Source organism: Vespula pensylvanica, chromosome 10 (assembly GCF_014466175.1).
Source record: "Vespula pensylvanica isolate Volc-1 chromosome 10, ASM1446617v1, whole genome shotgun sequence".
NCBI lineage: Eukaryota > Metazoa > Arthropoda > Insecta > Hymenoptera > Vespidae > Vespula > Vespula pensylvanica.
The window spans coordinates 2,723,258-2,741,661 of record NC_057694.1 but is presented as its reverse complement, the minus strand read 5'-3'; the positions used below and the strand labels follow the sequence as shown (position 1 = coordinate 2,741,661).

Here is an 18,404-nt window from a genome sequence, read left to right as displayed (position 1 = left end):
GCAATGGAGGATGAATTGTTTGCAATTTCTTTTTTATTATTTTGAAATATTCCAAAAATTTTTAATCGATTTAGTTGATTTCTGTTTCAGGAGATATTATCTAAATTGGCAAGATTAGATTTCACTCTACGTTGGTTGTTTTTTTCGTGTGTGAGTTAGATGTGTGTTGTAAGATGTTAGGTGTGTATATGAAGTTTGCGTGAGCGAGTTAGATATGTATACAAAATAATTATTATTTTAATATATATATATTATTTTCAGAAAATGATAACGATATGAATTTCTTATGTTCACAGATTACAAGGTTATTATAAAAAAATTTTATATTAATTTTGATCGTTTTATTCAATTACAATATGTTTCTGATGTTCTATGTTTACAGATGATCGCTGACTTGTTATATAAATTCCATATTATATTTGTTTCATGTTTGATACTAAAATTTAGATGTTTTATGTTCACAGGTGACTGTTGGTTTGTTATATAGAATTCGCATATTATTTTGATTGCTTCTTGCTGAATTATAAAATTTAAATGTTTTATGTTCACAGGTGACTGCTGATATGTTTTATGAAAATCGCATATTATTTTGATTCCTTCTTATTTAATTATAAAATGATTTGGATATTTTATGTTCACAGATAGCTATGCTGTTTACATTACCTGGTTTTATATAGGCTGTATGTATCATAGTTACATACTGTAATTACTGCGTTTTATTTTCAGTTTCAATATGATGCAGATCAAGATATGGATGTCCGCATTTGTTTAGGAATAGAGTTTCATAAAAAGTGCTCTATTCCATCGCGTTTATCGGGTAGGTAGGTCGATATTAAACGAATTCATAAATTTTCGTCTGATCTTGATTAATTAGACAAAAATTTTGATTCGTTTCGCGATTTTGTTTTTTCCAAATTATTATAATTATTATTGAATATGTAATAATAATGATTCTATATAATTGATTCTAAAATATTTGGCATTAGTAGTAGAGTCATAGCCCGTGGGTCTCCATATGCAGCAACCTCCTAGTGGTGAGACCTGGGTCGATATTACTTGCGATACTACATGGTAAATGTAAATAACGCAAGTACTGTCGGGCTGATGGCTGCTTTTAAATTCTTTCAAAATTTACTATGTCGTATGATGATTTATTCTATCTTTCCATATTGAAATATTGATTCCATATTGAATATTTTTCGCATTTTAACGGAGATATTAAGTAGATCTTTTTAGTATATATTGTATTCATTATTGTTTGTTTTGAAATTAACTATATATTATAATCTTGAAAAGGGAGAAGATTCTCTTATTATAAACTTTGATGTACATAGAGTAAAATAAAGAAAAGAATAAACTAAATGGTAAGTCGTGCAGCTGTTCACTTTACTAATTGAGGTAAAGTAGTGAGGTAGTTATCAGAAGTAGTTCTTTGTTCTACCAAACAAAAAAGCCAGTTGGTAATAGCGGAGTCTTCTGTATCAGCTGAATCAAACTTCATGAATAATAGTCGAACGCTGTTTTATAGATTGGTTGGTAATAGTAGAATCTGGATCGGTAATAATAGAGTAGATTCATTCATAATTATGTTGAAATCATAACTTAATTTTATGAGAAACTTTAAAGAAAAATTAGTGATTCTTGATTAGAAAAGTTAGAGAAAACGGTTGATTATTATTGCTAATTAATTTAATTTTATGTGAATTTATAAACTCGCGGTATCTAAAATTTCGACAAAAAAGAAAGAATTATGGGTTTATGAGGTTTATTGTGATGTGAGATTAAATCAATTTCAAATGATCCGTGTATTAACATTTTACTATAAAAAATAACTTGTACAAAATTTCTTAAATTTACGTAGATTTTCGTACATTGTGTATTACGATGTTATGGCTGAATAATTTTTTGCTACGGATATCACGTTTGTAGATGACACGTGACTTGCTTACATAATCATAAGCACAGTACTATTCTTGGAGACTGACACTGTATTCATTTAAAATGTTTTGCCATGATTATAAACCATCATTCTTATCGATGATTTTTTTATCGAGAAAAAACTAGTTGAGATTAACTTCTTTTTTTCATATTAAGGATTAAATCAATTATTTATGCTTACGTTTGAATAATCTTGTGTCTTATTAATCCAAAATAGTGAAATATACTGCGAATATTTAGACTAATGAGGATCATTAAATATCAATTTTTCATAATTTTGTTTATCCAACGAAAGATATTAAAATTCTTGAGAATCGCATGAAAAATGCTCAATGATTAAAATTCATGTATCATCAAGAACTCGACAATCGATCCATCGACTCCAAGTACACTCGTTATTTTTAGTGATCTCGTCATTCTCTGCATTGGACGGTATTCCACCACTCGCATCGATTTTTATCCTTGCTGAAGGCCGTACCAGCAGGACAAAGAGAAGACGTTCTCGACCAACCAGAACAATTATGAAAGACCTGGAAGAAGAAAGCAAAACGAAAGCAAAAATTTATCGTTAGAAAGAGGAACTCGTTTGTTCGATCTTTGAAACTTCTTTAAAATATTAATAATGTTTCGTGGCGTGGTTAAATCGGTGGAAAGCATTACGTGGACCAGTGTTATGTTTGTGACATATATTATATAAGAGCTGTTTTCAATAATATGATCAATTTGTAGAAACGGGTGATAAAATTAGCAAGTAAACATTAAAAATCTGTAGATCTTGTGTAAAAAATATTGTCCATGTTAACTTTTCGAAAGTCTTAATTCTTGATTTTAATCTAATATCTGCTATATGTAGAAGTAGTATGAGTGATTAAATGGGAAAATAGGAAATAGAAAGTCTTCATGAGATGCTTCCTTGTTCTCCTCCTTTTAAGATTGAGTCACTTCCTTGTTCGATTATATTTGAAGTGAATTGATTTTATTAATTCATTTTAATTAAGTATCTTTCGTAAGGTAGATCCAACTAATTCAATTCGTAATTAGAATGAATTGGTTTTTTCTAGTAATTTTTATATATTAGTTGACATATGAATTTCTTTTTCGTATATTTATAAAAGCATGATATACAAATTTTCAAAAATTAAAATACTTCATATTATTGAATCGATCCGTACAATTTTTAATTGAATTTTTAGTAAAAAATGCTGACTAACTACTACTTACTAAATAGCATAGAATATTAAGTTGATTAATAATCGATGTCAGAATTATTATTATTTTCTATATATCTTATTATATTACATTGTAAATGAAAAATTTATTGATATTTTTCTACTTCAAAATTTATGCCATTTCAAAAATAAAATTCAGATATATAAATAAAATGTCGTGAATTTTTCAAATAAAATTTAATTAAAATAAAAATTTTAAATACTAGAAATTCTTCTACATGCATTATTTATTAGTCAACTTGATATGTAATCAATATCACAGTTTTATTTTGAAAAGAATGGATTATGAATTTATTTATGGGACAAAAGTATAGTCGTTCATCTTGATTGGAATACTTTCGCTTAATGTACTACATATACGCGTATAACGTAAATGATTTGCCATTCTAGAGCCGTTTTTGATCGCTTCCTCGTTACGTAGAAACTACATAAATATATCTTTCATCATAAAAATATCGTATGGGAAGTATCGAACGATCTTTCTCTTACAAAGTGTGGCGTGTGAAAATAATCACGGAAGTCAACCGGCAGAATCATCTCGAGTACCAGTGTAAAGTCGTAATTATTAAATATCTTCGGGTTAAGATTAGAAGTAAAAGCGTTTAATACGTTATGAACTTACTTGACACTTGGTTTCTACGTCAGCAAACATACCCTTCCTTCCACGACAAGAAAATTCAGTCTCTGGAATTATCGTGAGATTCGTGTAACTAATATTTGATGTGATTGGTCCAATATTATTATACTTGTTCTCACGATAACCACCATTAGAACGAACATTCGTTCGAATATTTTTATTCGAATTGTATTTGTGCCGATCTGCACCAGTATCGTAATTGTTTTTCTCGTTGGATTTGCCAACAATGTGTCTTAACGATCTACCGTGAAATTCGTCGAGAAATCCTTGATAATCCGTGAGAATCTGTAAAATGTTAGTAAAATGTGGTTGAACATATAATGTTAATTTCTTTTTATCTAGTATAGATTGCTAAAACAAGTTGGTTATTATTTAATCCATATTTTTATTTTTTTCTATGATTTTATATTTTACTTTTATTATTAATTATTAATTTTTCACTTTTTATAATTTACTTTTTAATAAATATACTAAATTATTATTTTATATATATATCCTTTTTTTATAATATTAAATTTTATTATAATTAAATCTATTTTTTGTTTCATTTTGTGCCATAAATATATCCATAGCATTGAACGATCGCTTCACGAAGATTTGCATGTTTGATAAACGACATCACGCTCGGCGTATATACTTTCGTTCTTTTACATCTAGTATAAGGTAACATAGATATCTTCTTAGGCTACCTATGTAATACTAGAAAACTGGTAATACTTGTGGTATGGAGACTCGTCGATCGTCGAAGTAGGTAAACTAGAATCTCGTGTGTCGACGGCACTTGTTTTGCTTTCACGGTCTGTATGACTTGCAACATCCGTACTATGTACTCAGCTATTACATTCGTTTGTCGATTAATTTGATTATGTATCGTTGTTTAAAAATAATTAAAACAAGAGAGAGAAAGAGAGAGAGAGAGAGAGAGACAGACAGACAGACAGAGAGGAAGAGAACTCTTTCGACCAATCGAATAAAAATTGAAATATCTTCACTGTTTTTTTAATAAAAATAAATTTTAATTATATTATTTTTTTATTAATAAATCGATTAATAAACTTTGCTCTAATTATTTGTCTAGAAATATAAAATGAAAATTATTATTACAAAATGATTCGTAAATATGTGCAACTTGCTTGTTTTTCTTCTTTTTAAATTGTTTTTAAAGTTTTAATTTATAAAATCTTTATTCAAATATGCACAGCACATACAAAGTTATGAAAATTATATAGAAAAAAAAAAAAAAAAGAGAAATCTTTGAATAAATGTATATGATATAATAATGCAAATTACCTGATGAGAATTAAACAATGCGATATTGTCGATGTAATATTCATTGAAAGGGCGATAAACGGTATCCCAATCGTATTCGAGATCCCAGGCAGGCAAATACGTCCGTTCTAAGAAATTAGGATTCGCTGGTAACATCAATGGCGTCACTATTGGCTTATAAACACCAGGTTTGGTAGGTGGAATCAATGGCACAAACTGTTGTCTGTGATTAGGATAAGGTTGCTGTTTATTATGCACTCGATGATGCTTGTAATTTCCAAAGTTATTCGTTGGTTTCTCGGGTTTTCCGAAAGGCGTTCGAATGATGTAAGTTGTGTCGACAGCTTTTGGATGATCGTATTGAGTTCGACCTTCGGGTGGTACGTATCGACCATCAGGCGTTAAGTATACCTTTGATAGAAAGTATTTATTAAATTATATAACACATTGTTAATAATTTATTTCAACGTAGAAATATTAATTATCTTCTCGAATTTTATTCATTGTATTTTCATATTTATTCTATATATGAATTTGTTTACTTTAATGATCTTAGGCATATGTTGCGAAGTATGTGGATGTTTATGAATGTGTCTAGCATCGAGTACAACACCATCCGGTATCGTAATGCCTTCCTTATTCAAACGATTCAGTGCCAAACGATCGGTTCTGAAAGCTTCCTCCGGTATTTTCCCACCAAGAGCTGGCAATACTTGTTCCCTAAAGATTTGACGTTTTTGCTGTAACAAGAATTCTGAGGACTTTGTGCGAACTGCGGTTCATTTGGTTTTTTTTTTCCTTTTTTTTTATTTAAAAAAATTTGATTAAAAGAAGATAAAAAATTTTTATGCAAATGAAATTTGGAAAAATGTAACGAGATATTGATGAGAGATATTTTTAAATAGGAATATAACCTTTTCGGCTACTGCAACAGACAGCGATAAAAAAATCGTGATAATCAATGTCAGCTGGTGGCACCGATTATTATCGTTAATACTGTTATTATTGTTATTATTGTTATTGTTATTGTCTTTTTTTCCGTTTCCGTTCATTTTAATCGATGTACAATCGATCGATCGATCGATCGATCAATCAATCAATCAATTCTACTTCAGCTTCGGCTCCACTCTTAACTCTGTACGATCGATCGCATCCTTTCTACCTTCTTGGTTTGGATCCTCTCTAGTATTCTAATACACCGTTCTATCTGCAACAGAATTACGAAATATAGTAGTGCTGTTCTTGTAAAATATAAGAGACATTTAAGAAAGTATCGCGTGTCGTCGTTAAAACACATCCGACAAGTGATTTGCATCGCTTGCGAAAATATTCGAGAAACGAACGGATTCTTTCTTCTTTTTTTTTCTTATTTTTTTTTTTTTTTTTTTTTGAATGAAAACCGATTAATACCGGAAGATAAGATGTTTTACGACAGAGCTATTAATATATCATTGTACGATGTAAATTTGTAGCAAATCTATTAAAATATATTTATTGCAACTCTTGATTATGCTCATGGTCTTGCTCATCATCATAATTCGTGATTGAATTGATATGATATTATCAAAATCTTTTTGTTCATATTTTGAGGACACTTAATTTTTTAGAATTCGTAGAATTTGAATTTACTTTCAAATGCATTATATACGTTTTGGAATATATATATTTTTATTATAATATATTCTTAATATCATAATAGTACATCTTTTTTTAAAATTTCGAGAAAAGAATGAATTAAAATGCGCGATTGAAAGTTAAAATAAAAGAAAAGAAAGTCAATCATTTCTTTTTTTTTTTTCTTTTCTTTTTCTTTTTTTTTTAAACGCTTCACCGCTAGAATTCATTCGTTACTTCGGCCCGCTTACTCTCTCGCGCGTCTATATTTGAATTATGCAACGTCCGGCAGTCACGTGTGTTCCAGAAAGATGAAGAGATAGAGAACGAAATAGATGCACCGATAGGAGCGCGTGCGTGAATTCTCGCATGGATCTTTAAAATGTAACCAGAAAATCCGGAATCTTTTGACTTTTTTTTTTTTTTTTTAGAAATGTTTATTTTAACATAATTTTTATTCTGGTCGTAACCACCAAGATATTTATGGTCGTCCTCTTTTTTTTTTCTTTTCTTTTTTTTTTATTTCTTATATTGAAAGGAAGAATACAAAATGGTCGTGTACTCTTGGTGAATTTTAGATTATCGCAAAATTTTTAATTATTTCGAAATTTTAAATTATATATATTATTATTGTCATTATTATAAAATTTTTTAGATACCATTAATTGAATGACGAAATAATTTCTTTAATGATATATAAATATAATTCTTCTTCGTTCGATATAGTATAGAAAGAAATGTAAAAATAGAAATACAAGAAAAATTCTTCTTTTTACAATTCGATCTTAATTCATTGAATTACTTTTTTTGCCATTTCATCGAAACTAATGATTAAATTAAGTAAATTTCTATTGTAATATGTGATAGTTTCTTCTTTCGTAATATTCTATAAATTTTTCGTATGTAATGAGATTTTAATTTTGATTGTAAGTCATCATTATCATCGAACGTTCTATTTGGTCTTCGTCATTTAACAAAACGATACAATCGCTCTCAGTAGGGTCTCAGCCTTGTTCTAATTACGTTCCTCACGAGAAGAAGCTGTTGCAATCATCTTCGTCTCTCTCTTTTTCTCTCTCTCTTTCTCTTTCTCTGACAGTAAATAAACGCATGTAAATCTATCCATATTTCACTGAACTTTGTGTTAAATGGAGGATTTCGATTGACTCCATTTATTCGAATCAAGTTGTCCTTGTAACTACATGAAACATCATCATCAATTGATCTAATCGTAGAATTTTTTAAAGAAAATTGAAAGTAAATGTTTTTTAATAGTTGTTGAAACTAATTGAAAGTTTATATTGTTTAAATATTGTTATCAATATATTATTTTATTTTTCATGGTGATATCAAAATTATTTGATACTTTTACAAAATTTCATATTTCATGTATTATATTCTAAGTCGGCATTTCTTTATCGGAAGCATGATAATCTTTTAATAAAGTGGGTTAATTAATTAAAAATATTTGATAATTAAAATATATTGTAAGTGGAAAATATTCTCTTTTAAAAAATTATCAAAAATTTGATTCAAACACTACGACACACATTAACTTTTATCTTTTCTCTACTTTTTCCTATAAGCTTTTCATTTGTTACATAAATCTTACCTATCATAATATATATATATATTTATTTATTTATTTATATATATAGATATTGATTTCGTATGATACGTTATTGAAATATAGATAAGGTAAATAATTTCAGTTCCTAAATAATGATAACTCATAAATAATGATCTATAATGATTAAACGTATTAAAAATGTTGTCTTGAATGAATTTTACGAGTCATAAAAAAAGTTTCCTTAATTCATAAATCAACGATTGCATGTGAAAAATTGTAAAGCAAGAGGCTATGAATACTACTTAAAGAAATATGTTCTTTCTCTCTTTTTCTCTCACCTTCTTTAATTGGTATGCAAGTATTATTTCGTTCTTAGTTAACACACATACCTTGTGTATGAAATTTTTTTGTTTTCTTTTCTTTACTATAAGAAGAGATGGGAGAAGTGTAAGTAACAGATTTTTCTTTTATAAATAACTTCTCTCTCTTTCTTTCTATCTTGCAACGATGAGAGTATTACGGAACACAGTCGGTCGTGTAGTAAAATACGTTCGAAAACTTGCTGACGATGTAACCGCGAAATGTGCACCGTTCGTGGTTCTGGTTCACACGATTCTGAGCCGCGTGTGTGTGTGTATGTGTTCGTGGTCGGATAATAACGTTCTCAAACGACCACCCGTTATTCTTCCTCTTTCTCTTGAATTCTTATTCCTTGTCTTTTCTTAGTTCTTCTCGTTAATACATTAAACGTAGATAGTTTCATCGATAGACAATTTTTTGAAATATGTCGTGACTATATTTCTTTTTTGTAATATTACTTAAAGCCAAAATTTTAATTATATGATGTATATAATTTTTGTTTAGAATTTTTTAGATACATAAAATATATTTTTCTTAATATATCTAAAGAAATATCTAAAGTCTGCATGTATGTGTTTATGTGTATGTATAAGGATTTTAAATACCTATGTAAAATATATTTTTATAGAAAGTGGAAAAATTTTGTATTTATAAGATAATAGTTTTATGTTTTATATTATAAATTTCTTCGTTTTTAGTCTGATTGAAATAATATTTATAAAAAAATATTAATAATTAAAAAATTGTTTCTTTTTTGTGCGAAAAATTTACTATGATTCTTCTATAACATAATATTAGAAGAAAAAGAATAAAAAGAAGAACAAGCAAAGAAAATGTTGACGATATGTATAATTAGAATTTATAACGAGCCTGAATAATTACTTCGGTAGTTTGGTGTGACTTAATCCCCGCTTTACGAAAGAGAACGGCCGTTTTGATCGTTTTGTGCTCTACACGTTTTACTCTTACTTTCTGTGTAGTTATTTCTTCTCGAGAATAAGAGAAACAGAAACGAAGGAGTTAGTGAAGGTTAATTGCTTTTTAAAGTGTTCCATCTAATAGAATGTATATACGTAAGATGAAATATTAATCTTTCCATTTAGTAGATGAAATAAATACAATAAATAAAAATATATTAATAGAATTATTAAAATTAATTAATAGAATTTGTCTGTTTAGTTAATTAATCAAATTTACTTTTAATTCGAAATAAGATAAAAGAAACGAAATGAAGATATAAAAGAGATAATTATAACGAAAAAACTTATATCAGAACTATAATTAGGAAAAAAGTCATATAGCAAATATTACATAGGGAATGAATTGTATTAAAAATATTACATAAGAAAAATTATAGTAAACGTAAAAAAAGTAATACGAAAATTATAGTAAAAAGATGATATTGCAAAATTATATTAGAACAAAGATTAATGACAAATTAATTATATACATTCCACATAGCATCGATTTTTATTACTGGAAAAATTCGAATAAAACTATCTAGTGAAATTTTCTACCAAAAGGGAAATCTATTTCTTCAACATTTTTCCAAGAAATTCCTAGTAATCATGGTGTTATAAAAGGGGAAGATATTTGCTAGTAATCGTCTAGTAGAAAGTTGAACATCTTCTGACGAGAGATACGAACATAAAATGAGAGAGAGAGAGAGAGAGAGAGAGAGAGAGAGAGAGAGAGAGAGAAAGTTAATAACATCGGTTGGTATAATCCTTGCCTCTTAACGATTCTATTTCGAATCAATCGATTTATTATTATCGATTATTGAACTGAGTTTATACATATATTGCATAAGAAATGTGCGAGAACGCAACGGAAGTGAAAGGAATTTTATGATGAGATACATCTTCTTGTACTTTGTTAAGCGTTATATAAAATCGGATATTCGTGCATTAGTTCACTCGATATGAATGAATATGGTCTAGAACGGTAGTTAAGAAATTATTTATACCTGAAGAACAAGAAAAATAAGTTAATTAAAGTATAGATTAGCTTTTAAATAAAGGTTCTGTATGATCTTCACAGTTATTCTTTTATTTTCTTTTTATTTTTTATTTTTTTAAATCATTTACGATTTAATTTTTTACTTGTATTTATAAAAATGTATACAGGTTGAGTTTGAAGTTTCTAAGTGATTTTAAAAATCAATTGCTCATTTTTGAAACTAATTCTTCAGCTAATTTTTTTTCTTAGATTGTGAAATTACGAACTTAAGAACTTCTTTTTTACAATTCAAAAAGAAAGTTACTCAAAAAAAAGTAATTGATTCTTATAATTACTTAGGGACTTTTAGCGTATATTAATTGATAAATTATTTATACTGGATAATTACTTTTTTTTTTAATAGAAATTCTATGCCATTCCTATATATATATATACTTTTTAATTCTTCATAATTATTGTAGTGTCTATAAATTATATTAATTCTAAATTCCATATTATTCAATTCTTTTTGTTTGTAAAAAGAAGCTAATATATAAATAATAATTCTCAAAACGCATAATAATAATAATAATACCATTTTCCTGTAAATATTTACATAAAAATGCTACTTGGTATTTCTGTTTTTTTTTTGTGGGTCAAACAGCGGAATCGATATGTAGAAGAAGACTATAATTAAAAGGTTTCTATATCCTTGACGTATTACAAGTCTCGAAGTAGAACAAAAAAAACGATAAATAAAAAAAAAATTGTGATGCAGAAGCAGACAAAAAAAATTTTAATGAGTGAATTGAGTGAGTTTGCAGATCACAACAAATTTTTCTTGATCGTTGGTAGTAGTAGCTAACACAATAATTTATCAGTAATTAGTAGTTATTAAATACTAATCAGGTTTACGAAGGACTCACTCTGCAAGTTGAGTAAAAGAAAGACCAAAAAAAAAAAAAATTAAAAAGTTACTCTAATGACCAACCACTAGTTACGATCCACATAAATGATAAGATCCTGGAATTGCATCGTAGATTTCTAATCCTAATTCGAATCATGTTCTTATTCTATGTACATACTATTTCAATGCTTGGGTCAAAAAGCCATAAAATCTATCATGAAGTTTCAATGTTTAAAAATATTTTTTTTTTCAGTTCAATGAATTTCATTTCACTTGAATACATATTCAAATGAAATAATTTATTTGTTGAATAATAACAATAACAAAAGTTTTAATAAACAATATTATTACTTTATTATTACTTTCGTTATCAAAATAGATTCTATTTAGGAATGTATACGAGATCACGTTAATGAGGTAATGAACAAAAGAAATTCTCTGCGTGGGTAGAGAGAATAGTAAAAAATAAGATGACTGAGGTGTCATAGAGTAATTTGCCATGGCAAATTACTTGACGCGCTTCGATTCGCCTGGTATGTGCTTAATGAGGCGCCCAAGGCGAAAGACAAATAAAGTATGTTCCTCCGAGCATTTCATTCTATCTTATTCATCTCTTGGAATTTGTTATCGATCTATCTGTGATCATCTATCTGTGGATCCAGCGATTTATTTTTTAAGGAAATTTTCAAAGGCACTCCGTCCCAAAATTATTTTCTTTTATTCTTTTATTACGATCATTTCTCAATTGTTATTATAATTAGTTTTGATTTTTTATTGTAATTACTTCTTTTTATATAAATTATTTAACATTGTTCCAAAAAAGTAATTGTAAAATTGTTTTAAAAAGGTTATAAATGTCACTTCTTTGAAACTGGACATTGCCTTTCATAACGTGAAAGGACTATCTCTTTCTCTTTCTCTTTCTCTCTTCATATTGTCTCTTTCTTTCCGTACTTTCCCCTGGTCTCGTGACAAGAATAAAAACAAAAAGGAAGATGGAGAGAAAGAGAGAGAGAGAGAGAGAGAGAGAGAGAGAGAGAGAGAGAGAGAGAGAGGGAGGGAGGGAAGAAATGGCACAATAATTAGAACCACTTTGGAGAAGGTTAATTACTCTTGCTTTATCCTTCATCGAAGTGAAACGTGTTTGAAAGGGTAGAATCGATCAAAGTTTCCTTTTCTTTGTAATATCCACGCTTTTTCTATTCCTTTTCTTTTATTACACACTTGTAATGATCGAAAGGTTATAAATAATAATAATAATAATAATAATAAAGGAAAATAATATACCCACCTACCTTTTTGAAGAAATATCAGACTTGTCTGTTAGAAGAAATTAAAAAATGACACTTTCACTGTATTTTCCAATATTTTACACTTTTCTGTTATTTTGTTTTTCTGTTGTTTTGTTTTTTTTCCCCCCGTTAAAACACACAATTTTATTTGAATGATAACTTCAAATTTAAGTTGTCAGTTAGAGAAAAATTTTATGCAGATATACACGCATGTGTGTGTATTTGTGTGTTAGTATGTGCGTAGACTGAGAACACGATCACGAGTTGTTTAATTTGCGTGAAAAAAAAAAAAAAAAGAAATGAGAACAATTATTGACCGTTTCGAATAAGGAGGAAATTGAAGGATGGTGAAGATGTTACTGAGCCTGCCAGCAAGAGTTCTCCTCGTGATATACTCAGGGAGGTTCAAGCACGTGATTCGTATACGAAACTTACTTTCACTACATCGACCGGGATAATTCCGAGTTTCTATCCTTCTAACTTGCTTATGCGTAGATATGGGGCTGATCGACGTTACCACGGTGATCGATACTCTGTTTCAATGACGATTGAAAACCATTCGGATGTCCTCGATCTATCGATCGATCTATGGTTCGATTGATCGATGGATCTTTATTCGATTTTTATACCTTTTCTTCTCTGCTTTTATTATTACGTTTTTTTCTAATTTTTTTTTTTTTTTTTACAAAAAGTAAAGGTTCTTAATATGAAATGAATGAATAGTAGTTTTTTTTTTCTAATTTTATTCGAAATAAACGTGTAATGCATACTTTCACATTAAGATATGTATACGTATATCTTATAGATCAGAAATTATATCAATTTTATTAATAATAACACTTAAATAATACGTAAACATACATAATTTCTCTTTTATTTCGAACGATTAAATTTTATCACTCTATGATATCATCATGCTCTTGTAAGAACGTAACACGTAACAGGTGCAAATGATACGAAGGTAATGATTATAGCTGTATTACCAAACCCTTACCTACGATATCGTAAGTTTCACGAACTTTGTTTCGACATAGTTAGTCATATAAATGTACTATGTGTTCAAAGAAAATTTATATAGCAAAGGTTGACACTAAATAAAAGTTAGAATGCGGGAGCAGAATTTCACATTATCTTTTGTACGAGATATACCAGCTGGAGAATCATTTCATTCATCCTTTTTATCCTTTTTTTTTATATTATTACATTTCAAATTGATATCGGTTGATATACATAAAAGAAAAAAAATTAGAAGGGAAAATTGAATCGATCTTGAAATCGAATAGATTTTTTATTGTTTTTATAAATTATATATGCAACTTATGTAGATGTATTTTTTGTATTATCATTGTAGGTAAATAAAAAAAGAGAACAGAAAAAAATTGAGAGAAAAAATTCGATCTTGAAATCGAACAGAGACTGTTGGTTGCGAAAGTGTAAACCTTAGAAAAATAGGAGATTGAAATAGGATTGATAGCGTATAAACGAGACACACCGGATTTCTCGTAATTAACGGCTCGTCCCAATTAACAAGACGGGCTGTACCTTTATCGTAAGAAGGCTTTCTCATGGTCTAATTATATTACGAAATTGGCTGTGGCCATAGGAGCATCGTTTTATACCTTACAATCGGTCGAACAAAACCACCACGGCTTGCAGAGATTTAGCATCGTAAGTTAGCGTGTAAGTAACGTGTAAAAGGTTCGTTGTAAAACGAGATCGTTTTCGACATCGACACCCCTTGACTTCGTTCGTCGATGAAGAAATATACTTGAATAGTAAACGTAGAAGGAAGATGAATAAGTTGATGGAAGGAAAAGAAAAGAAAGAAACGAAAAAAACAACTAGGCCAAGAATTTGCACGATTTCTTCTTTTTAATTTTATACCTTTTTTCGTGAACTGATTTCTTTTTTTCTTATGCTCGTAATCTTAATAAGAAAAATGTCTCCATAGACTTAGAAAAGAAGAGAATAAGTTACTATAAAAAAATAAAAGAAAGAAGATAAAGAAAACGAATAATTACACGATCTTTCTTTTTCTTTTTCTTTTCTCCTTCTTGCACCAGATTACTCATCGGCAAGCCTTTGTTTTTCTCCTCGCAAAGCATCCGGAGATGGTGTTTCTTACGGCGTAATTCGATTTACGGCTACATTTCACAAGTGGTTCGAGTCAAGGTCTCTCTCACGTGATGCACGCGAACGTCAGATACTCTTTATTAACTCGCGACATTTCGTCAACGCCGATGAACGAGACGCTTTGTTTTTTCTTTTCCTTTTTTAAGATCTTATGCAAGCGATATTTGATACAGTGTTGATTTCGAAAAGGCTTTTGTTAGAGTAAATGCAAGTTAATGAAGTCATTGTAATCCTAATAAGAAATCAGTACAAAAATTAGATATAGAGTGGCCTATTTAATTCTATCATCTTTAATACCATTCTTATTGATGACATATAAATAATATTAATAATTAAATAATAACGATAACATAGTGTTATTTGATCAATAAGTAATGTTAAATTAAATAAAAAATTTTGTTATTTTATTCAATGGTTCATAATCAAATTACAATTTAAAGACACATACATATACATATATGTATGCATATATGTAATACAATTTACCGATTTCTCGGGAAGATAATAAGGAAAATGAACGAGAAAGGATTATTTTCTCTGTATAGCGTAAATAGTAAAAGAAAAAAAGAAAAAAAAAAGACAAATCAACAATAGTAATAACGATTCGCAATTTATAACAAGGATGAAAAAGAAAGCACGTCTCTCGGATCTTCCGGAATGTGAATCGATTGAAATCTACACTTTTTACGAACGTAATCGTGTGAGAAATACGTATACTAACAAGTTTAATTGTAAGTATGTGAATTTTCTACGTTTCCGGGAATTTTAGTTAGTCAGTAAATCAATTCGACATCGTCTTTCAATTTATTTTGACAGAATCACTTTAACATTATTATTATTCTTATTTATTTTTTCCTTTTTTTTTGTTTATTTTTTTGTGAAAATTGTTACGAAAAACTGAACGAAGATTTAGTGTGTTATCGATGATTGATAGCCATGTTTCATGGAATAGTCTACACATCGAATTAGAAGAGTGTTTCGTAGTAATAGTAACTCATCGTTGATGTAAAGAACTCGGATGATAGTAATAGACGAGGATCGATGGTATGATCATGCGAGAAAGAGAGAGAGAACGAGAGCAAACTCGTTTATTATTCCTTATCGGATCGATTGGCAGTATTGTGAAATTTTCATCGAAAGCATATTCTGGAAGTTGAAATCATCTTACGTCATCTTTTTACTTCCCTTCATATATTTTTTGCGATGCGTAAAAAGTAATTGTGCTTATTAAAATTTATTGAATTGAGAAATATTGTTCTTCCTTGTTACATTTTTACATTTACATATTTTTTCAAAATATCAGGTATGTAAAGCAAGATCTTCTCGTATAATAAAATAAAATAAAATAAAATTTTCGATAAATATATAATCAACGTTGCCCATAAATTTAGCATTAATGATAATTATGGTTTCTATTTAAAAAATATTAATTTTTTTTTTCTAAAAATGTGAAATAAGATTTTAAAAATACAGATGTATTCAAGCGTCTTACAAAATTTTTAATTATAATTTAAATTTATTATGATGAAATGAGTATTAAGATGTATTTACTTATTTATTTGCTTAAGCAATCAAGGAACATCTCACTTGACGTTTCATTTCATTTTTTTTTTTTTTTGGATATGCGACTATGTTGTGAAATGTTACAATAAAAAAATATTGATTTATATACTATCTTTAAAAGTTTTTTTGACGAGGTTTCGTATTTCTATTTCAAACATTACTTCAGATCATCATCTTTTATTTCATTAACAATTGCATTTAGAATTGCCTTTCACATACTCGACTCTTTATCTGATTACTTCGGGATGTTAAATAAATAGATAAAATAAAATAGTCAAACCAAAAGCGTAAGAATAATCTTTAAGTCGTTTCGATATAACGACTTTCTAAATTGGAGTCAAACATAGTTCTCCAATTTTCTGTTAATCTGTTAGAATTTGCTTCACAATCTCAACTTGTTTCCGTATATTGTATTCTTTCTTTTTCATTTTTATTAAATTTGAATGACATCCACATAAAAAGAAAAAGAAAAGAATAATAAAGATATCCGTATTCCTATTTAAGAAGATTTCACTCGCAAGTTTCTTTTTTCTCACGCAGAAAGTTCATTAAACTCAACCGTGTTCCCATTTCAAATCCGTACACCCACGATATCGAACTTTGACCTCGGCCAAGTTCTTTCGCGGTCTTGTTACTCTTGAAATGGAACGTCGAAGGATTCTTTTTTTGTGAAAGGCATTTCGACTTACTTTGAAACTGGAGAAGTTAAAAAAGAATATATATATATATAATAGTATTGTAATAATTTATTCGATTATTATCTTACAATAATAACATAATAATATAACATAAAATATATTAGCCCAATACTATCTTATCATGTTATACTGTATTTTAATTAATTTAATATATAATTTTTAATAAATTATATTATACTTAATAAATATATATATACCCTTTACTCTATAAAATGTGTGTGCGTGTGTATGAATATCAAAGGTTATATTATTTATTTAGATAAAAAATAGATACTATAATTTTTGAGATTGTTTATTAGCCAATCCAATATTATATTTGATGATTGTTTATATTTATGAATGAAAAAATTAAAGATAAATTTTTCTCTACATTTTTCATTATTTTTTTATTGATAAAATCACGGTTTCCATTTGTCTAAATGAAACTTTTTTTATTGAATATCTTGTGTATTTATTTTGTCATTGTGATAATGAAAGAATGATAACGTGATATTTTAATCAGATGGAATGATACCAAACGATAACAGAGATTTGGATTATATTAATAGTTTATTTTTTAAGGAGTCTTCTTACTTACTTGTAGTTATGGACTTTCTTTTATCATTCAAATTTTAACAGTTGAGTCTTAAAGTGTTACGAAAAAAAAAAAAAGAAAAACCAAAGAGAAAAAGTAAAAAAGAAAACAAATAAATATAAGAATAAAAAAATGTACATTTGAAAAGTTTACGGCATATTTTTCTTTTTTTTTTTTTTAAATGTATAAATTCCATTCATAAAATGAAATACATCTTAAAATGAAAAAAGCTGCAAACTTTTTAAATAATCGTATCAAAGTACTTTGAAAAAGAATGGCAAATAAGAGAACAGAACTCTAAATGATTTCTAATCAAAATAAATATATCACGTATAATATTAGTATGCATTACACTAAGAAGAGATCTCTTTAAACGATTCTAGTAGAATAACAAATTATTTTTACATATACATATAACATGATTATGTCTTTAAAAAAAGGATACTTTATAAGTAATTGCATATATTTCCCCTTCTGAATAATTACATTATAATATTACAATTAGTTGAAATCAACAATGTACACAACTACAAACACTTCCAGTTTTCATGTTACATAATATCATTACTTATTTCCTTTTTTTTTTTTTCAATGTGACCTTGAATAATGATACTTCGCTTCCCACTCTTTGAGTAGATTATAAAAGCGTGATCGTATGATTAAATAAAGTAACATACTAGAT

The 18,404-nt window shown here is 28.0% G+C and overlaps 1 protein-coding gene across 4 annotated transcripts; it reads right to left on the bottom strand.

Moving 5' to 3' along the window:
- Positions 1 to 1,800: 1,800 nt before the first annotated feature.
- Positions 1,801 to 13,255, bottom strand: LOC122632424. Of its 4 annotated transcripts, none has more exons than XM_043819174.1 (6): positions 13,190 to 13,255; positions 5,988 to 6,280; positions 5,616 to 5,813; positions 5,095 to 5,484; positions 3,790 to 4,089; positions 1,801 to 2,468 (listed from the first exon to the last, which is right to left on the bottom strand). In XM_043819174.1, exons 2-6 carry the CDS (start codon positions 6,123 to 6,125, stop codon positions 2,352 to 2,354), a joined length of 1,143 nt encoding a protein of 380 aa, XP_043675109.1. In that variant the 5' UTR covers positions 6,126 to 6,280; positions 13,190 to 13,255; the 3' UTR covers positions 1,801 to 2,351. The 4 variants fall into 4 exon arrangements, with proteins under 4 accessions (XP_043675109.1, XP_043675110.1, XP_043675108.1 ...); XM_043819175.1 differs by lacking the exon at positions 13,190 to 13,255 and adding an exon at positions 13,072 to 13,087; XM_043819173.1 differs by lacking the exon at positions 13,190 to 13,255 and adding an exon at positions 12,758 to 12,818.
- Between the last annotated feature and the right edge of the window lie 5,149 nt (positions 13,256 to 18,404).